The 21,344-nt window shown below is 59.8% G+C and overlaps 6 protein-coding genes across 6 annotated transcripts; 3 read left to right on the top strand and 3 right to left on the bottom strand.

Moving 5' to 3' along the window:
• Positions 1-2,990: 2,990 nt before the first annotated feature.
• Positions 2,991-5,903, bottom strand: CcaverHIS019_0203130 (uncharacterized protein; the record flags this gene model as incomplete). The annotated part of the gene is made up of 6 exons (XM_060597310.1): positions 2,991-3,044; positions 3,100-3,286; positions 3,335-3,408; positions 3,456-5,535; positions 5,665-5,715; positions 5,821-5,903. 6 exons carry the CDS (start codon positions 5,901-5,903, stop codon positions 2,991-2,993), a joined length of 2,529 nt encoding a protein of 842 aa, XP_060454217.1.
• A 1,383-nt stretch (positions 5,904-7,286) lies between these two features.
• Positions 7,287-10,979, bottom strand: CcaverHIS019_0203120 (uncharacterized protein; the record flags this gene model as incomplete). Its single annotated transcript, XM_060597309.1, has 8 exons — positions 7,287-7,596; positions 7,879-7,994; positions 8,240-8,250; positions 8,719-9,238; positions 9,275-10,339; positions 10,630-10,682; positions 10,735-10,808; positions 10,900-10,979. The coding sequence occupies 8 exons, from the start codon at positions 10,977-10,979 to the stop codon at positions 7,287-7,289; spliced, it is 2,229 nt and encodes a 742-aa protein (XP_060454216.1).
• Positions 10,980-11,503: 524 nt separating this feature from the next.
• On the top strand, positions 11,504-13,238 carry CcaverHIS019_0203110 (uncharacterized protein; the record flags this gene model as incomplete). Its single annotated transcript, XM_060597308.1, has 2 exons — positions 11,504-12,867; positions 12,902-13,238. 2 exons carry the CDS (start codon positions 11,504-11,506, stop codon positions 13,236-13,238), a joined length of 1,701 nt encoding a protein of 566 aa, XP_060454215.1.
• Positions 13,239-14,629: 1,391 nt separating this feature from the next.
• Positions 14,630-15,180, bottom strand: CcaverHIS019_0203100 (uncharacterized protein; the record flags this gene model as incomplete). Its single annotated transcript, XM_060597307.1, has 4 exons — positions 14,630-14,716; positions 14,750-14,836; positions 15,042-15,101; positions 15,133-15,180. 4 exons carry the CDS (start codon positions 15,178-15,180, stop codon positions 14,630-14,632), a joined length of 282 nt encoding a protein of 93 aa, XP_060454214.1.
• Positions 15,181-15,884: 704 nt separating this feature from the next.
• CcaverHIS019_0203090 (uncharacterized protein) lies at positions 15,885-18,344 on the top strand (the record flags this gene model as incomplete). The annotated part of the gene is made up of 1 exon (XM_060597306.1): positions 15,885-18,344. One exon carries the CDS (start codon positions 15,885-15,887, stop codon positions 18,342-18,344), a length of 2,460 nt encoding a protein of 819 aa, XP_060454213.1.
• A 742-nt stretch (positions 18,345-19,086) lies between these two features.
• Positions 19,087-21,184, top strand: CcaverHIS019_0203080 (uncharacterized protein; the record flags this gene model as incomplete). The annotated part of the gene is made up of 3 exons (XM_060597305.1): positions 19,087-19,393; positions 19,541-20,917; positions 21,042-21,184. 3 exons carry the CDS (start codon positions 19,087-19,089, stop codon positions 21,182-21,184), a joined length of 1,827 nt encoding a protein of 608 aa, XP_060454212.1.
• Positions 21,185-21,344: the final 160 nt, after the last annotated feature.

Raw genomic sequence — 21,344 nt, 5'->3', positions numbered from 1 at the left:
GCGCCCACAGGATATGCATACCAGAACCGGAAGAGCGGAGTACGTGCATGCGAAAAGAATGGCTTGCTGGAAGGCGGGCAGGCGGCTTGCGGGAGCGAGAGGAGGTTGGACCAGCGGGTTGCTCCGACGGCCACATTATCGGCTCTTCGATTCCTCGTAGAACGGAAGTGGCTATCTCTATCTGGGAATTGCACGAAAGTAGCGTTGGAAGTGGGCGGGACCTGTCGGACGGGCGGTGACCTCTGTAGCCATGTCGGGACTGCCGATAGCCCGCGGATAGAGCCTCATCCGAATTCGCCCATTCCCACCTCCCTCCGCTTTCTACATCTGTCTTCGTCGCATGGCAGATCACGGCTACCCCCCCAGCTGCATCGGTCGTAGGTTGAAAGGCTCAATTTCTCGGCCACAGGTCGCCGCGATGGATCAGGGAGTAGAGCGACAAGAAGCGCAGCCAGGTAACCAGCCGGAACGTTGCTGTGTGGCACGGCCACGGACGTGGTTGCTCCAGTGGCCGCTCCTGCGTGGGCGGTGTTATTTAGAGGAGGGCAGCTGCCCAGGACGACTGGGAGGAATGTGCGGATGATTGCGCCGACGTCCTGGGACCAGTTGTAGTTTTCAATTGACTCGCTTGCCGAACCCAGTGATTCTTCCACAAACTGGCCTTCGTGAGTGCGTATGGAGACGTTGCTTCCCGTTATCAAAGGTACCCAAGAAGAGCCCCCCGCGTACTTTTAAACACTTATCCTCTCTCCTGTTCCACTCCAGCCTTTGCTGTATTAAGCTCACGGGACGTTGCCTAGGAGAACTTTCGGCGACACGTGGCAAAAGTACCTGTAAACACTCATTCTCAAGTGAGCCCCGTTCACAACTCCCATGCTCGTCAGCAAGCGTGGCCAACGGGTTAGCGGATGCGCTACAGTTTTAGGAGAAGGGAGGATATGGCGAACACCAGTATTGGGCGTTGCCCTTCCTCCAATCATCCATTGTCCCCACCGGGAGGACGTCTTCACGACGTTCAACTTGACGACGCTCCATTTCACTCTTTTCACTGCCTTTTCGCCCCCCCCCCCCCCCCCCCCCCCCCCCCCCCTCCCCCCGGTGTTCTGTGCAACATTTTTGTGGTGGCAGGCCGCAGGGTTTAACTGTCACATCTTGTGCCACGATATGCCACGATCAAGCGCTGACAGGAAGATCGACCACTCCACAAATGGATGACAGACTGAGCGCCTGTGGTTCGGCAGTATGTTCATCGCTTTCAGATGACACGTCGTAAATTTTCCACGGCGTAGACGATTCTTCCAGACTTGCGAGCGATGAGGGAGACATTGCTTGTTTAAACGAGGCCGTACGGCTTTGAACACAGCGAACTTGCGCGCTGGGGTGCCTCTAGAACACGAGTCCAACTGCCATCACACTAATACATATATACAGACGCAGCTCGGGCATGGCATCCTTTCTTCACTACCGGGTTTGGGTGAGGGGTAGGCGCAGATCCCCATGACGGCTGTTTATACAAAGAGGACGATTCCAGCGCTTCGCAACGTTCCCTCACCGGTCAACACGCCGCCCATATTCGTCCTTAAACGCCGGTTCTGTCTGCGGATGCCACTGCCGCCCTGTAGCAGTTCGAGGTTTTGGGACGCAGACGATACCTTCTCTCCAGTTGGATATGGGTGACAGGTTTAGGCGACAGCAGTGATGGAAGTGGGGAGGCGCACCTCGGACTGGCGATTCGTCCTCGCTCCCTGCCCACCCTCGCTACCCATTCCCTGGTCGCCATGCACTAACGTCTAGATGGCGCTTTGGTGGGTAATGTTTTGTAGCTGACAGGCGTCTGGTGTTACCCAACCAATGGCCCCAGATAGTAGTTTCGGGGAGCGATTCGTATCAGCTACTCACGAGGCCTCTTGGAGCAGCAAGCAACAGAGCAGGGGGTAGCGGCCCGCGACCATGCATAACCGTTTCCTAGTGCTGGGTCTGGTGGTTCTGGCTCCTGGGAAGTACGGAGCAAGAGACTAAAGGCACCAAAACGCACTATGTGCATATCGATGAACGAGACAGAGCCCCCACACTCGATGATCCCCTTCTTCGCGTGCACGCTGCACACCGCTCATTCAACTTCTTGGATAGTCGGCTGACGTTCTTCTTGGTTCGCAGTGGGAAACACAGCTGATAATACCGTCTCCTGGTGAAGCTTGGTTAACATGCTGAATGCTGAGATATCGCTATCTATGGCTGTCCCCGGCCCCGGCAATGCCATTCCATCTGTCAAAGTGCCACTGTGCCTCCATCGCCAGAAGAGGTACGCAGCGCTGCTGTCAAGCTGTCATGCTGCAGTCATCAATCAGTACCTCACGCATCATCCTGGCAGTGTACATCATCCCGTGCCACCGGATCTAGACTAGGTTGCACAACGCCGATCCAACCCACGAATCAACCAATTGCCACACGGCTGCAAGCTCGATCATCGATCGTAGGTCCACACGACGTCAACTGTTTCTGCAGTATCAGCGGCGCCCGTACGCGTCCCATTAGTGCCCAACCCAGGCCCCATTTGTGCTTACGGCAGAGTAAGCCGGATCCGCGTCGAGGAACACTGAGAACTGGGCGGTGACGAGAGGCAGGGCACGCGCCGAATGCAGTAAGTGTTCTGCGCCCTGTGCCGTGATACTAGAGCTTGTCACAACCCCCGATCTCAACTGCTCTCGGTTTCCGGCCGAGCCATGCACGCACTCTCGGACAATTACCGCGAACATAATGCACATGCATCGCAATGCGAACCAATATGAATGCCCTGTACAAGCCCTTGTCGTTCTCACAGCCCCCAACGTCTCTCTCGTCAATCACCCTCGTCACTTGACACTCCTCAAACGCACATACCAACGCCGAACTCAGGCGTGCTGCCAGCAACCGAAGGCTCTGGGTCTCATCCAGTCCCAGGCACGGCAACCAGCGCACTGCTCTGTAGCAAATGGACACGTGGGTGGCTATTACAGCTCACTGCCGGGAGGAGAGGCCTCCTTTGTTGACCCGTGCACACGAACCTGTGTGGTCAGCACCAGCAGGATAATCGTTTGGCACAGGGGCTGGAACACTCACTCGATAAATGCACGTAACGTCACCACCCCAGTTGGAGAGCACACGGAACGTGGTGATCCGAGTACTAATGCCGAGGTCCACGAACTCCTTGGGGACCGGGAACGTCTGGGTGGGTGTGGCCGAGTTGATGTCATATACGACCTTCGCAAGAAGGATGTTCTCCTCAGTCTGTGGCATAGAGGTGGGCCTGGACTCGATCAGCACTCTGCGCACGACATTGCCCTCGCCAACTTACTCGTCACGCAGTGGAGACTCCTCCAGGTACTGACGCGCTTTGACACGGTTCTCCTCACCCTCGACGGTAACCCACTATTCGGTCAGCATGACAGTCAGGCCGATCGACGATCGCTACTCACCACCTCGATGTCCTTGGGCGCTGAAGAAATATCAGTCGTAACAGACTTGGCAATGTGGTCGATCGTGATCGAGGACACTATCACATCGGGCCGCGAGAGAAGGACTCCTAGGTCGCCCGCCGGACCACCAAACGCCCAGCACTGCCCGACAGTCGTGTCTGGGTGCAGCGCGATGTGCGGCGGCCGGGCGTACACGGCTTTCTCACCCCAGAGACGACCAATGAAGCTTGGCTCGTCTGTGAGCTGCAGAGTTGGCGTCGTCGTCTCCTCGATCACGCGCGCGCCAGCCGAATATAACGCGTAGTCGACCAGGCCGAGCTTGTCGTTGCTGTACCGCAGGAGGCTCGCGTCGACAATCCCCTGCAGCATCGCCGTCACGTCCTCGCCCTTGCTGGTCTTGAGCTTGATGGCGGTGGGCAACGACTCAGTGTTTTCCTGGACTGACCGGATCTCACGCCAGAGTTCCTGCGTTCTCTCCTCGAGGAGCTGGACAAAGTCCTCGCGGCTGATCAGGATCTCGGCAGTGTGCGACGAGAGCATCTGCTCGATGCGCTCTGTCAAGCGCTTGGAGTCGCCCTGCCAGTCCTCCGACCACCGCTTTGCCTCGGTCTCGACGCCCTGGTTCACGAGGTGGCGAATCTCTTGCTCGAGCGACCCGGTGCCGTACAACACACGCTTCATGAACACGGCGAAGAAGCTGTCGTCGATGTCCCATCCGCCGTCCTTGGCCCGGCGAACCGGCATGACGGCTGGGAGAATCTTGCCAAGGGCATCACGGAGGCTGCCGTCGTTGATTGCCTGGGACACGAGGCCTTCTAATGAGTCGACACGGCGCTCCAGCTTGTCGACTCGACCAATCGTAGCGCCCATCTGGTCCCTAGTTCGGCGGTTGTCCGCGAGTACAGCCGCCTGCTGCTGCTTGAGCTCGGACAGGACACTCTGCTCCGCCTCCAGGCGGGCGAGACGCTGCCCGAGCTGGTTCAACTGCGCCGTGCCCTTGGTGTGAGACGTCTCAAGGCCGCCGAGGCGACCGGCGAGCTCGTCGAAGTTGCCTGGGAGTGGCACGGGCGCCACCACTGTTGACGATTTGGCCCCCGGATAAGAGATGTAAACCATCCACATCACAGCCAATACGGCGATGAGAATCGCGGCGGGATGCTTTCTTAGCGTGGCAAGCCAGTGTCTGCACTGCTGCTGAAGGTTGCGCAGCGCGTGTTCCCACCGCTTGGGTTGCCGATAGGCGCGCGGAAGGGTGGTCTCAGTCGCCACGATGATGCGCTGCGGTGCGGGTGATGTGTAGGTTGCTGGATGGTCGGCATAGTCGTCCTTGTCCGCGACGTCCTCAAGCCCAACGCCCTCGTCCTCTTGTCCAAGACCTTCGTCCACCTGTCCAAAGCCTTCGTCTTCGATGCCCTCGTCTTCGGGAACAGCGGACATGGTCGTGGCCCGGCCCTTGCCGTTGCGGGGCCGAAGGGGGTTTGCGTCGTGCAAGTCGGCAGTGGAAGTCCTGCGACGGTGACGCAGGGCACCGTTGCGAGCGGCAATCCCAACGGTAGGGTCAGGGTTGTCGTCCGAGTCTTCACTGTAGTCGTCGTCACCGCGGCGGTATGCCGCGTCGTCATCGCGTTTCATGCTCTTGCGCTTACGGGTCCTGTACAAGTCCTCTTCTTTCTCGAAGGAGTACGAAGAGTCACCTCCAGGAGAAGGGACCGGAAGGGCACGATGCGTGCTTGTGTCGGTAAGCCCAAGGCTGAAGCTCTGGTAGCCGTTGGCTGGGGGTGGCGACATGGCTGGCGGGAGGTTGGGAGATCGTGACCGCTCACGAGGGAGGGCACTACCTCCTGCGGGCGATGCGGAGCGATGTCGGCCTCCCCCAGGCACTTGCAAGCTGTTAGACGTTGAGGCGTTGCCTGCGGGAGGAGAGAGGATGCTGCGACCATTGCGGCGCGACATGTCGACTTGTGTCGCCGGGATTAAAGGCGAGTGACCGCGCTGCTGGATTTCTTTGACTTGACGTGATGGCCCGTCGCCGTACATGTCTTGTTGGCTTTGGCGTGCGCGGATGATGGCGATAGCCTCACTGCGGATGTCAGTATATATGGCCGACCGATGGAGTCGCCTGATGGTGGAGTGATGGTAGCAAAACAAAGGGCAAGCACAAACAAGCGACATGACGCGACATCACAGGCACGGCACAATGGCCACTTACTTTGATGTGGTGCCCGCTGGCAGATGTTGTGATGAGAATGACGTCTCTTGGCTGCTAGCTATCAGTTTCCTGCTGCACGCGACTCCCCCCAACATGACATGGCCTGGAGCGTGATCCCCAGAGATGGGATGGGGCGTGACTGGCGCACCGGCTCACCTGTTGCTCTGATTGCGACCAAACGACGAGGTCTGAAGATAGGGCGCATGGCCGCTCTGCGATCGGCTCCGCGAATGCGACATGGAAGTGGATGTGGAGGAGCGGGATGACGCGCTGTTGGAGGATATTCCTTCCTCGTCAAAGCGCGACGGGGAGGGAAGGTGGCGAGGTAACAGCCGGGCAAGCTCGAGGGTGCGCGTAAAGGAAAACGGAGGGGGGATCAGGGGCCCTTGGTCGAGCAGCTGTTCGTGACGTTGTTTTGGAGAAATGGAGCGGTTGCGCTCCTGCCTGAATGACAACGACAGGTTGGATGATGGGATTGAAGAGTGTTGTTGAAGAGAATTGCGGTCCGTGCAGATGTTCTGGGTCACGTTTGAGGGCAGGAGGGAGGGACCGAGGGTAGGTGGGGTGTGGTGGGGTGGGGGTGAGGAAAGGTGCGTGTGTGGAGTGTGGTATCCAGCGGTCTCGTCGGGATTGTTTATGTTGTAAGGGGGATGTTGGGATGTGAATGATGCTTAAGAGGAGAGTGGATGAAGAGCAGAGTAGAGGAAGGAAGTGATAGTAAACGGGTAAGACAAAAGTAGATGGTTGATGTGGGTGTTGTGATGATCTTGGTATAGCATTGCTATAGAGAGAGGGCAGGCGCGCTGAAAAGGTCAAAGGGCGGGAGACTAGGGAGCTAGGAATTCCATTGGCGCCAAAAAGGTGAGGATGAGACCCTAAACGGCCGAGACCTACCTACTGTACAACCACGTTTACTTGGCCATGACAATCCCTACGCCAAAAGTCAGTTACTACATCCACATTGTCTTCTTCGGCTCTCCTCCACGAGCGCGGTACAATGTCTGGTCTACAGATCAAACCATGTCACCACGATACACAGCTTCACCGTGCACTGCTGATCCGCTGACACTCATCGCCCCCATCACGCCGCGCTCATCGCCTCTTTCATACAGTCCGGCACGCCATTGTCCTCTGTGCCGATTTCCTGCCCTCTAACGCACGGTCAACGCGTCCTCAGAAGCTCATGACCATGAGGATATGAGGAGGCAACAGGGGTTGTCAGATCTGCTGCTCGTTCGCTGTTTTAATGACGAGGATGTGAACGGGTGCTCGATGCCTGGACCTCGCTTCATGTCCTCAAGCTTCTGGATCTGCTGATCCGCTCTCCGTCTGTTCCAGTGTCCTTGGTGTCCTTCCTTGACTGCTGGCTGCTGACTGCTCTGACGACGATACACACGCGTCCGCTCCCCTCTCGCTCTACGACCTCACTCGCACTCGTGGCCCTCCCTACTTGTCTCGCTCAGTTTTCACCCTGCTCCTCGCCTCTTCCTCGCACACTGGACGCACAAACAACAGCCGCAAGGTCATGATATACATACCCCAATGCAAACACGCACCATCGCGCAGCTCCTCCGCGCGGCCTCTGAGCGCGGCCGGGGCTGGCGACGGCTCCGCCGAGGTGTTTAACGGTACGACTTCTGGCGGCGGGCACGGGCACCACGACCGCCGAACTTCTTGGGCTCGCAGCGGCGGGGGTCGGCAACGAGGAGAGTGCGGTCGTAGGCGATGAGCGTCTTCTTGAGCTCAAGCGCCGAGGCGGCGTCCTCGTTCTTGGCGTAGAACGCAACGAGGCCCTTGGCGATGGCCTGGCGGAGAGCGTAGAGCTGCGAGACGTGGCCACCACCCTTGACACGGAGGCGGATGTCGATGTTGGCAAACTTGTCGGTGCCAGCAACGAGGATGGGCTCGTACACCTTGTAGCGGAGAAGAGCGCTAAAGTTAGCATTGTCTCATGTAAGCTCTGTCCGCTTCCAACTGCTCCGCGCTCAATCCTCCTGCAATCCTGCTCACGTCTCCTGCGTGCCAGAGTACCCATACGCACGCAAGCCGGCGCACGACGCGCACACAGGCCAGCAGTACGCCACTATGCCACTCCACCTGCGTCGAAAACTTTGTCCCTCCACAATTTGGCCTCAGCCCTTATCCTTCCTCGAACCGATCTCTTCCCACGTCCTTTCCCTCTCCTGTATCATTCGAATCCGTCGCGATACTCACGGCTCGACGAGCGAGATGGGGGAGCCGTTAAGGCGGACGAGGCCGCGGCCGGGGGTAACGTGTGCCACCGCGGTGGCGGTCTTCTTCTTGCCGAAGCACTGGACGGCCGACATTTTCTGTAGCACGAATAAGGCAACGAGAGAGTGCGCGGATGCGAGACGGGTGCGGGCGTTCGAGCGAGTGGATGAGTTGGGAGGAATGGTGATGGGTTGTTGGGGGGATTAGACGCAGATTCGCGGTTCGATGCGGAGATTCGGGAGGAGAGGGGATGGAAGAGCGGGGAACGGAATACGCGCAAAATGTAGGTGTCGTCGTCGAGGCGAGGTCAGCACTGGTACGTCGTCGTCGGCGTCGGACTCACGATCTTGCAGACTGGAGACTCGTTGACAGCAGCCGACCTCGAATCCACCAGACGCAGGGGACCCTGGGGGCACAACAGCACCAATCCCAAGTCCTCAGGCACAGTCGGACATTCTAACACCGACACATTCTCACGATTTTAACGGCATCAAATCCACGTGACGTGTAGCTTGATGAGACAATGATGATATCATCATGCTAATCACCCCCCCTCCACTATCTTGAGTGAATGAGAAGCACCCAGACGCTTTCAATGCCTCGATCTCGCAGTTCCCTCCACATCGCGTACATCACACGCACTCACACGCACTCACACGCACTCACACGCCATAACACGCCCTAACACGCCTTAACACCTTAACACGCCCTAACACACTAGCAGCTATACATAGCCACAACGATGCAATGCCATGTCACCTTACAACATCTACCCAGTGTCCCCGAACAACTTGACGCCTAACGCCCCACCCGATACCCCACTGTTGCCCGCCGACTGATTGGCCGACTGGAGCGCCGAAGTCGCAACCGACTGGGTGGAGGACAGCCCTCCCGAACCCAAACCAGACGCAGGCATTACGGGGCTCTCCATGTCGATGCTGTTGAGCCGTGACGCGGAGGAGCGCATAGGCTCGGTGGCCGAACGCATGGGGCTGCCGCCGCCCAATAGGCGCGAGCGCTCGTGCGGCTGTCCCTCCTCAACGTGCCGCCGCCGCCGGGGCATGGCACCGTAAGACAGCGTGCGACGAGGTCGGTCGAGCGGAGTGCGCGGTGGCGGGAGCGGTGGCGAACTGCCATACAGCCAGGCCTGAAACATGATTGTGAGGTCGAAGAGCAACGTCCCTCCCGAGCCTAAAAGATAGGGAAGCGACTGCAGGACGTGGCGCGTGTACTCCTCCGGCTTGACGGGCATGAGGAGAATGCTGGCGACGTACAGCGTGTTGCCGAGGAACGCGAAGAAGAACAGGAGGATCGAGAGGCCCTCAACACTCTTGCGCTGGAACTGGGGTCAGCTGGGAATAGCAAAGCGCTAGCTCACGTTCTTCCAGATCTGCGGCAGCCGCGAAGAAAGGTAGAGCGTCGTGCAACACCACGCAGAGATGCGCCCGATGGCCTCCTGGAGGCTGATGGGCTGGGGCTTGGGACGCTCCTTACGACCATCGTCTTTACCGGGCTCAGAAGCAGGTGCGTCGAACCATAGGAGCTGGGACGCTGTGGATTCTGGAAAGGGGAGGGGAACGGGGTGGATGTGGAGGGGGAAGGCGTTTGACGCTTCTGGAGGAGCCGGCTCGAAGCGTGCCACTACGTGGCCAGACCCGGTTGGTGCGTTGTACATCTGGACAGCTGGCGAAGCGCGCCACACCAGCAACCCAAGGCTCATGAAGGCCACGGTGGCCGCGCGGCGGCCAGTCCCTCTCGCCGCGCGCGCGGCGCTCTGGCTGCGGCTCGCGGAACGTCGTCCGCGCCGTATCTCGACCATGCCCGATTCAGGGAGCTCGTCGAGACGGTCTGCGCCCTCGTTCATTGGGGTAGCGGTCCCGCTCGCAGGTGTGCGTATCCGCGTGAGGCTCCGCCCGCGGTGCAGTAGCGAGCCTGTGCTCTGCGTCATACGGTGGTACGCACGCTCGTCCTCGTCGGTCGATGCAGAATGCAAGCTGGTATCGGAATAAAAGCTGTGCAACAGCCCAGCCTCTTCTGGCGGCATAGTGGCAGCTTGTCGTCCGCGCGGACGGCCCGAGTTGGAACGACGGAGGGACACGCGCTCCGCTGCGCGCGCGACGTCTAGCGCGGCGGCATAAAGCGCCTCGACAGAGTCGGAGGGTCCCACATACACAGGGCTCTCGGTAATGGTGTGGGGATGCACATGTTGGGGAATACCGATCTGGGGGCGTATGCGTCCCCGCCCACTTGGTGGGCGGCCCAACGAGCCTACCGGTGTCGGATGTGGCGAGGTCCCCCGAGGGTGCGAAGCTACGTGGCGAAGGGCTGTTGTCGAAGCACGCGGGGAGGCAGGCTTGAGGAGGAGTGCGGGCTTCTTCGCGTAATAGAAGTACTGGCACACGAGGGTGATGTCAACGAAGCAGAAGTACGTCGCGAGGTAAGTCTGTTATCGCAAACAAATGGCGGATCGTCAAGAGGCGCAATGCAGACACAGGCCGTTTTGAAATGCAGTGTGCACGCATAGACGCGAAGATACGACCAGAACCGAACCCGCGATATGGGTGGCAAGTCGCGGCGTGACAGCAGTCGAGATGGAGGTTGATTCATTCCAGTGGGTAGTGACGGGGAAGGTGATTGGGTATTTCGATGTGGATAATCGGGTTGAGGGTTCGTATCGAGCAAGGTACGTCGAGCGTTCAGCACAAGTCTCTGGCCAACACAAAGGGCACGCACCTGGAAAGGCAACTGGTGAGTGAGGATACAGCCGATGAGGTTGGTGAGATCGCCTGGGATCAGCTCGTGCTGTCGTCACCGCCTTGCGCTGGGCGGGTGACATACCAAAGAGCCAGGTAACGAGGAATGGAAAGCTGAGGCCGTCGCACGACCCAAGTTGCCAGTTCTTGATCACCTGTCTGGCCGTTAGCGTGGAGACTAGTGGGATTGTAGGCTCGGTGGAGGGGCGGCGGAGTATCTTGGATGTTGAGGAGGGGGGTAGATACGCACGGTAACTGAGCGCACAACCAGCAGCCGATGCTCGCATACCCGAGTGCGGTGGCGAGTGCACCTTCATCGAGCAGCAGCATGGTCAAGTTATGCGCATGGACCGTGGTCGGCGAGTAAGACGAAGAGTAAGACGAGATGAGTGATAGGAGATGGCGAGAGTGGTAATGGTGGCGCGTTTAGTGATGTTTGTAATGGTTTAGCGGGTATGGGTCTGGTATGAACTACGAGGGTCCATTCCCGATCTCCCCGGTCGTGACGCTGTCAATCGGTCCACCCCACTCTCGGTCATTGTTCATTCAAACCTCATTAATGTGGCGCATAGTCACCATGGCGGGATTTTGATTCCGTGCTCAGCCAGCCCCACTACCGATAAGGACCTCCACAACAGGTGTGGCGGACAGAGCCGACAGTCTATATCCCTATCTCCGCTCGGTCCACCGTAGGACCGGATGTAAGACTATCCCCTCACCCAAATACCACCACCACCCCATGGGGAATATGCCCGGCCCGGAGCGGCAAAACCTGACCTTTGGCGCTCAACCAACTACCCACAAACCATTATATATTTAGTCTGGATGCCCACCGTTCTTTTTCTCCACACATCATGAGCCCAAACGGCGAAAGGGAACCGCTCATCAACTCCACGGCGCAGGCATACGGGTCTGAGGCGAGCTCGCTCTCCGAGACTCCCTCCGGGCACAGGAAGGAGCGGAGACACCACAACCTCGCCGGCCTCCCGGCATGGCGCTTCCATGCGGCATGCGCTTCCGTTTGGAGCGCGACCTTCCTCTCAGCGTTTGACAGCACAGTTGTTGCGACGCTGCTCGGCGACATCTCGAGCGGCTTCAACGCCTTCCATCTCGCCTCGTGGCTCGGCACAGCCTACCTCCTCTCTCTGGCCTGCTTCACGCCCGTGTACGGCCGCCTCGCCGATGCTCTGGGTAGGCGAGACGCCCAGCTCGTCGCCCTTGTCTTCTTCACTGCTGGTACGGCGGGATGTGCCATCGCGCCTTCCATGATGACACTTATCCTCGCCCGTGTCATCGCCGGCATTGGCGGCGCGGGTCTCACCTCGGTCGGCTCCATCCTCCTCTCCGACCTCGTGGACTTGCGCCACCGCGGGCTGTACCAGGGTCTCGCGAATATGGTCTACGCTCTCGGTGCAAGTCTCGGCGGTCCGGTCGGTGGCTGGGCCGCCGACCAATTCGGGTGGCGCGTCGCCTTTGGCGCACAGGTCCCTCTCCTTTTCGGGAGCATTATCGCTATCTGGTGCTTTGTGCCCGGCGACTTGGGTGGTCGCGTACGCGACGCAGACGACGAGCACCACACCCTTACGTGGCAGCAGAAGCTCGCGCGTATCGACTACGCTGGTTCCACCGCCCTCGGGGTAGCAGTCACCGCGCTCCTCCTCTCAATGTCGCTCAAGACCTCCGGCTCCGGCGGCGTCGAGTACAGCTGGTCCGACCCTACAATCTGGGGCCTCCTCCTCGTCTTCGTGGCGTTCACAATATTCTTCCTCATCATCGAGGCGTATTGGGCGACCGAGCCAGTGCTCCCTCTCAGCATGTTCAAGCGCGCGACGCCGACCGCTGTCGCCCTTGGCAACTTGGTCCTCGCCATGTGCATCTTCTCGCTCCTCTACAACGTACCCTTGTACTTTGTTGCGGTCAAGCTGCGCTCCGCAACGGTTGCGGGCGCCCACCTCCTGCCTTACTCGGCATTCATCGGCGCGGGCTCTCTCATTGTCGGCCTCATCATGCGCGTAACGGGCCGCTACTACGCCCCGATGGTGGTATCCGGGCTGATCGTGCTCGCCTCGTGCGGAATGATGCTCACTTGGGGCGAGAACACGCCGGAGTGGCTCACTTGGGTGGCCCAGTCCCCTGCTGGATTTGGATACGCAGGTGTCCTCACAACGACGCTCGTTGCGCTCATGGCGGACATTGCCAAGGAGGGCACTGGCGAAATGTGAGTTACATGGCGAGAGATAGACTAATCCCAGTGCCGTGGGTACAGCAATGACCTACATGGCGCGCACGATCGGGCAGGTGCTGGGGGTGAGCTTCAGCAGTGCCATCCTGCAGGCTACTTTGGAATCGGACCTTCGCGCGCGAATCAGCGACCCAGACCTCGTCCAGCGCATCCGCCGGAGCACAGATGCTGTGCGTACGCTCCCTCCTGGGGTCCGCGAAATCGCCGTATCCGCCTACTCGCACGGCCTGAAGCCCATCTGGATCTTCAACCTGGTCCTAGCAGCCATCACGGTGATTGCGCTGTGCCGCGCGACAAACGAGGTCATGCCGGAGAGCAAGCCGCTTGACGACGACGACGAGGCGTAGTGGTAGTGCTAGTGTTAGTGCAGTGAGGCTTGACTGGATCGAGATATTGGTTTGCATGTATCTGCAGTTCTTTGCCACTACCGCTCGTAACCACAGTCTGAGCGGAACTACACGACCAGCGGCCAGCAGTAACACGACCAAGATCATAGCGCCCGCAGTGCCGTGCGGTGTTGTCGGTTGTGAACTACACAGAAGCACCTCTGCCACATACTCCCTTCCACCCACCCCAAGGCCAAAACTCTCAAGAGGTGCCATGCCTGCACCAAGAGGGGCCAGCCGTGCACTGCGACATAAATTGTGACTGCGACTGAGACCCCCCACATCTTCACAACCAAGCCTGCAGCCTCACCCACCACTACCCATGACACTTTCTCTCCTTAAAACCTTCACTCCTCCTCCCACCAACACCATTCGGAAGGCTCGAACGACTCGAACAAATCGTGGCGTCCACGTACCACATGGCCCTCATCCCTTCTCGATCCAAAAGCCCCTGAGACAGCTGAATGCCCATGATGTTGCTTCTGCTCAGCAGATCCTCTACGCCGACTAATATAGAGCAGGGCATGCGGTTACGCCAGATCGATATCAGTCAGATCGACGGCGCCCAGCTCGAGTTTGATCCCATTGGGCACTATGCGCGAGCAGCTGCTCCATGGTTGGCTGATTGCAGAATCATGTGGGGCGGAAGTGAGTAGTCAGTGGTATGAAGCTGGGGTTGTGTGAACATGCGCCGCTATTATGCGCTGGCTATATCGCTCTACTCTCTACTATACAAGAGCCTTGGACAGGCGCGCTCGGACTGTTGTCAGCTCGGCCATGATCACGGGGGAGCTGACTCATCTAGACTGCGCTGACCTTGGGGGTGCGCCACGCCGCAATGCGGCCCTTGACCTTGCTAACGGTCTTGGTGACCGTGTTGGTGACAGTGCTAGTACTGATGGCGAAGAACTTCATGACGGTGGCGAAGGTAGCCATTGTGCGTGGTGTGAGGGTTTGCAGCAGTGGTAGTAGTGGTGTAAGAGAGAGGTGAGTGGTAAGAGGAGACAGTGATTCTTCCTTTTATGTCACGACGAAGCCACCTCCCTTTCTGCCTTCCTCGCCACCGTCCTCATCATGCCGTTCCTACCGGCCCCGACTTGATACCCCACCAAGACAACACCCCACAGCGGCACCATCACAGCTTCCCGCCCCAACGGATCGAGTCAGCATCGTCCCACTGCACTGATACGGATATGTCACGCCACCTACGCACACACATGAAAGTTGTAGTGTTGGGGATACACTGTACTTAGTCATGTAGTAGAGCTGTCCTGGATGACAAGGTCAGTGGATCAGTGGTGTATGAGGTGAGCAGATATCCACATGTCAACGCATATCCCTACTATACAACACTACGACTTCTCGGGGACGGCGTATGCGCGCACGGTGAGGAACTTGATCCGGTGCTTGTTAAGGTACGGCCAAGGAGGAACGCAAGCCTGGTGTGAGCGTTGTATTGGCGGCGGACTCACCAGCATGAGCAGAGCGAAACCGATACCGAAGAGCTCGAGGCCGACGAGGACCGATGACGTCGCGAACGATGCACCAAAGCTCACGAGCTGTGGTCAGCAGAGGCATGTGGCGGGGAGGTGGAGAGTGGAAGGTAGTGAAGGGGCCACTGTGGGAGGGGCAGTCCGTTTCCTAAGCCGAACCAGCAGTCCGACTGATCATCGCATCCCAGACGTTCTTGCAATGCGTTCCCTTGACATAGTCCCGACACCTCGCACCTCACACCTAACCTCCTAAACTCCAATAACAACTCACAACAAGCAGACAAAGGTAGACCTGGGAGTACCATTCTGCGAGATACTGCGAGTACGGGTCCTGATGTCAGCTCGTACTCTCTCGAACTCACGATCCCGCCCTGGAGGGCGCGCTGCAGGGGCGCGGGGAGGTATTCCATGTCAACGAAGCGAGTGGGTAGATCAAGTTGCAGACGCGTTCCGTCTAGGTGGGGGTGCGTGAAGGTTCGGGATCAATGCCACGTGCTGTACCTCGGACTTGCAACCCAAAGTTCCTACGGTCAACTTTGAACCGGAACGGAGTCGGCGTACCTGACCACCGAACAGGGCGGTGATGACGACTCGTAGTGGAGCCGTGACGTCACTTTGGTCACTGATCTTTTAGCGGGAATGAATGAAGAGTACTCTCCTCTCGACCCTCAACTAGCCCCCCGCAAAGCCCCCAGGCAGCTGCAGACAGCAGACAGCAGACAGGGCAAAGAACGTAGTCTGATCACCGAAAGGCGTAACCCAAACCTCATTTGTTGGGCCTGTTCTGTTGGCCCACAGGACCCACTTTACCCGACAAGAACACCTTCCTCCAACTCCGAGGACTCTTAATGATCATCTTCAAGGACGCCACAACTCATTTCACCCTTTAGTCACTCGGTTCATCTCATCCCACCTCCCAGCGATCTAGCCCCACTCACATCTATTCCACCCAACCAATCCCTTCACCGTGACCACTGCCACCACACTAGAACTCGGCCTCGTCGCCGTCCTCTCCCGCCCCGTCCTCAGAGCCGTGTATCCGGAGGTGGTGGAGAGTGCTGACCTCCCCACACCCCCGCAGACCCCCAAGGCCGTCCCGGACGACATTGGCACCATGGCGTCCTCATCTGACGCGGAGCTCCGCTCCCCAACACCCTACTACACGCCCGGCATCCTCGACGACCGCGCCTCCTTCATGGACGGCGATGACCTCGCGGGCCGCACTGCCGCCCTCTCCGTCTCGGATGCAGTAGGTCGGGAGGTCAGAAATGTACACACCTTCCCCCCCACCACGTCCGTCTGGCCAACTAGCACACTTGCTCCGGCCTCCCCGACGTTTACCTCCCCGACGGCGTCGTACGGAACCTTCGATGTCGCGGACAGGTCGTTCGACAAGGACCCCAACATCCTCAGAGCTGAGCACGCCAGAGTCTCTCCGGCCGTGTACTACCGCGAGTCGCCGCTGCGCGAGGTACCTACCGCGACGCATGAGAACGGGGAGCCCGGCGACTTGGCGAGTTCGGTGGACGCTGTGGGTATCATGAGCGCAGAGCACGGGGTGCTGCATGCGGGCCACATACCGGCTCGGCGCTCGCTTGAGGGCCAGATCGGCGACACGAGGCTGTTGACCAACGGACCCCAGATCACGTCAGATGACTACCACACCGCCCCCGCGGCGCAGGCCAACATGTCGCAGACGAGCAGCTTCCCGGCCGCCCACGTGCCACAGCTAACCGATACCGTTGACAGGGCGCAGCGCGACATGCCTTCTGCCGTCAATTTGGCTTCCGATCCCCAGCCCATGACGCAGATCAATGGCGTCGCTTCGCAGAATGGCTCCGTCACACACGCCCCAGGGCCTGCTTCGCCGAACCAGGTCGACACGGCTCAACAGCCCAACAAGCACAAGATGACCAAAGCTGCCGGCGTCGGGGCCGTTACAGGACTCGCCGCAGCCGGCGCAACACGCGCGCTCAACTCGGAGCCGCAGTCTCAGGCGCATGGCGATTACTTTAACCGTACACCAGGTGGGGAGCCTCCACAGGCTCTGCCCGCGACACAGCCGGCGGCCGCCTCCACACATGCCAACGGCAACCACATCTCGTCTCCCGCTCCGGTACCAGTTAACGGATCATTCCGGCGCGTTAGCGGCCAACACGTCGAGGGCTACAATTTGAACAGACATCAACGCACGGTGTCCGAGACGACGAGAGCGAATACGGCTGCCAACGCACAAACCCTCGAACGGCCGGAGATGTACGACGCGCCGTCGCCGTCACGCTCATACATCAACGCTCCGGCGCCTGAGACGCGCTACCAACGGCCGCTCGATGAGGTTCAGCGCCGCCTCTCGACCCAGAGCGCCCAGCGCGTCTCGCGGTCCGGCAGCACCAAGTTTGTGGAGCAGGCGCCCGTGAGTCCGCGCGAGCACGCATCGTCACCTGTGGGAGCGGCGGCGGCAGGTGCCGCTGGAGCCTTGGGGGGCGCCTCTCTCGCCGAGCACGTGCACACGCCCCGTGCGGATCCATACGCGCGCCCGGCGAGCGCGCATGAATTGAGTCGCCGCTCATCGGCCCAGCAGGAGAGAGATGGGCCGTTCGCACGCCCACGACCCATGAGCGCTATGGCGGCGCCACGCGACAGCGCGATGAGGCGCGACGGCAGCGGCAGCCTGCGTGGCCAACTCTCCCCATCCGCCAGCATGAGCGGTCACGGCCACAACCAGGGCCATGGTCACGGGCGCCTGCCTCCGATTGCAGACGAGGTGGGATACGCTGGTGTCGGTGCTGGCACGGGGCTCGCTGTGGGCCAGGTCGCGCCCTTTGCCCGCCAGCACGAGATGCAGGGGGGTACGCTGCGCGACGACGGCCCGGTACCCTACGACCGACCGTACAGCCAGTTCGGGCACAGACCGGAAGTAGGAATTGGGGACTGGGCGGCGCGGCGCGAGGAGGGCCGCTTAGCGCGCTCTGGTACAGCACTATCGCGCACAACGGTCGGGCGGAGCGGCACGACGCACAGCCGGCGCTCGGGTGCGTTCGGGCGCGGGGCGGGCCTGACAGTTGGCACGCAGCCCGAGGACGTGCTGGGCCGCGATGACATTCATGAGCGCACCGAGGTCGCCGAGCGTATACTCTCGCCCGCAACTCTGAGACGCCTGCAGGGGATGGAGAAGAAGGAGGGCCGCGCGTTTGCCAAGATGCTCAAGGCTGAAGGGAAGGAGCAGGCGCGCGCGGTCGGCGCCGCGCTCGCCGACCTGAAACGCATGGCCAAGATGCAGAAGGGCGCGATCGAGAACGAGCGCAAGAGCCAGCGTAACCTTGCCAAGTGGACTGCTCGGGAGAACCGTGCCCGCATGCGCTTCCTCAAGGAGAAGGAGCAGTATGAGAAGGTCGAGGGCGAGCTGCGCAACGCTGAGAACGACTATGAGGAGCGGCGCGACCACGCGGCGGGGCTTACGGAGCAAATCGCCGAGAAGACACAGGAGCTCGACGACCTGCGCGCACAGAAGGCCGCTGACGACCGTGAGCGCGAGGTCAAGCTCCTAGCGATCAAGAATCCGGGGCATGTGTAGTCTGGTCTGGTCTTGTTCCTTGTTTGTGTGTGTGGTAAAATACATAATAGGTACCGTTTTGAATTCGATAGAGCATGTGCAGTTTTATGTCGAAGATGGGATTGTGGGAAAAGCATGCTGAGTAAAAAATGGAAAAGAGAAGACTCTGACGCTTGTGTGGATTGAACACACGACCGAACGAATTGGGCAATTAAGCTTCACTCGCTCGCTCTCCCACTGAGCTAAAGCGTCTTTGTTTTCTCTGAGAACCATGATTTTGCGCTCCTTTTTGATTCCTCACGCGTCTTTCAAGACCTATATTTTTCCCTAATCTCTGCATGCATCTCTGCACGCATGGCAGTACGATTGTCAGTGTGCGCGGGGCTCAGTGCATCCAATGACGCGGAACGGCGCCGACGGGGGCGTATGCCCTGTGCCAACCTTCAACACCAGACCAACCCCAACCCCATCCTCAACGTGACTTCCGCATCACCCACTACCCTAACCCATCACCCCGTTCCTCCCACAACCCCAGCTGATGGCCGCTGACGCACTGACCACTGATGGCTTTCTGTCAGCTTTCTGACAGCCTAGTCCTGAGCCGAGTGATGGCCGCTCACGCCGCGTCACACACAAAGCGGCACAACGGAAGACATGGAATGCAGTGAGATCAACAAGATCATTGCGGCACCGCAAGGGATATATGCAGCGACTACAGTCTTCACTTACATCACGTTCCTCATCTTCTCACTTTCAACACTCAATGGCAGACTTGACCTTCGGGCCCACCTCACCGCAGGTCATGCACTGCCTTCCCTCCACGTCCCACCCGTCCCCCACCAGCCCCTCACTTCCCCACTCCCCCTCCCTCCCCTCCCCATCCTACTCCACCTGCGTGCCCTCCCCATCCTACTCCTACCCCCCACCACCCCCAGCCAAACTCGCCCGCCTCCGCGCGGCCGAGGCATCGATTCTTGCGTCGCGCCGCGCCACCCGGCCCACGTCGACCATCACCCCGCGCTCGCTGTATGCGCTTCTGAACATATCTCCCGACACTGAGCATGCTGATTGTGAGTTTGCCCTTTCCTGCCGTCTTCTGGGTCCCGTCGTCCACCTTCCTCTTTCCCCTTCCTCACCCTTCCTCTTCCTTCCTCTTCCTTCTCTTCCCCTTTTTTCCTCTCTCTCTCTCTCTTTCCCCCACTCCTTACTGACACCAGTACTCCGCCTATACGCCGCTCACATCGACCGCCAGCGGTCGGCGCCCATCTCCCCCACTCGTCATCTCATGGCCGAAGGGACCGAGCTGCGCGATATAGTTTTCTGTCTCCTCCTGGACCCAGAGGCGCGACGCGCTTATGATGTGGGGTTACATCGCGAGATCTCCGTGGCACCCTGCGGCTCGACGGGTGCGCTCTCTTTCTCAAATGATGACCCTTTCGCAGACGGAGACGGAGCAGCTCCCAAGCCCCATAATACACCCTACCAGTCTCAGACTGCCACCCTCACTCCGACCGCGCACCCCCTCCCCTTTCCCCTCGTCGACTTACCCGAACCATGGAAATCCCACATCGTCAACACAGCCGTGCAGGCGCGACAGCGCCGCTCGGCGCGTGGACCACGCACACCAGTAGGAGAGGCGTTCAACATCCCGCCCCTGTCCGCGATCCCGGTTTTCTCGTCGGCGGCGTCACAAGTCTCTGCAGTTCTAACCCCGGTATCTCCAGTCTCTCCATCGACACCCTGGGTCTGGCCACCGTACTCTCCCATCTCACCCATCCCTCCCGCTCTTCCACCCCGCACCCGCACCCCATCCCCGCAACCCCCTCCATCGCGAGACCACCCCTTCCTGCGCACCGACTTTGTGCGTGAAGGGTGGGGACACCGCAAACCCCCGCCGCCGCTCACGCCGAGCCTCCTCGAGGCAGAGACTACCCAACGGGCCGGGCTGCCCACTCCCAATGTCACAAAGCTCAAGAAGGACAAACCAGTCGAACCCTTCCCTCCAGTCGAGGACGACGTGCCCCGCTGTCTCTGGCTCAGGAGGACCAAAAACCAAGCCAAACTCCGTGCCGAGTCGACGCCCCGTATCATCATCTCTGGCCCCTTCAACTTCGTACACGTCACTCATGCACACCCTCCTTCGCCGATCCGTATCCCCGCCGGCCCGCAGAACCGCATGGTCGCCGGCTTTGTCGTGATCGACAACCCTGCCGCCCAGGCGGTCTCCGGAATCGCCGTTGACCGACGGGCAACGGCATGCCCTGCCATTGGACGCTGGCCGAGTGACGTTCCGGACACGTTCGGTCGGGCGAGTAGACGCGCAGTCTCTTCGCATGGGATCAAGCCAAAGTCTAAGCAGCTCCCGGTAATCGACATGTCCTGGCCCCGGCAAGTCGCGCAGCGTACCCTCCCTCCAGCGTTCTCCGTTCTGGCCGCAGAGGACTTGGACGACAGATTGCATGGAACGCGGCCCGAGATGGTGACGGCCGAGGCCGCGGCCCCCCTTAAAGCCAGCCTCGAGAGCCCCACGGACGCGGCCACCTCGAACGGATGCCGAACAGCACTTATCAACACTCCAACGCAAAGTCTCGGAGGTTCCCGTCTCTCGCGACACAGAGCGCCCAGAGCACACAGAGTCAAGAGAATCCTTGCCCGCGGCAGCCGACGTAGCGGGCTAGTCCCCCCGCGTCTGGCACCCACAACTTCCCCATACGGTAGACGCCGGCCGTCGCCGTGTCCCCGGCCCTCCATGTGGGCGCGTATCCGTGCCTGGGCCCAGCGTGTACGTGCTAGAGTCGAGCGCGTCCCACGCCTTTGAGGCCGGCTGGGGCAGCGTCGCTGATGCTCGCGAGCGCGTCTAACTCCACTTTGGCCCAGTAGATACATGTAACACAGTGATGAGCCTTATATACCCAGATGAACACGAATGTTCAAGTCCCCGCAAGCCTCCTCCAGCACAGCTGGCATTACACGCGGCCATGGTAGCTGTACATAGGTGCAACAATACAACTGCAAGATGCA

The sequence above is a fragment of the Cutaneotrichosporon cavernicola genome (genome assembly GCF_030864355.1).
Source record: "Cutaneotrichosporon cavernicola HIS019 DNA, chromosome: 2".
Lineage (NCBI taxonomy): Eukaryota > Fungi > Basidiomycota > Tremellomycetes > Trichosporonales > Trichosporonaceae > Cutaneotrichosporon > Cutaneotrichosporon cavernicola.
This window is presented reverse-complemented; position numbering and strand designations above follow the sequence as displayed.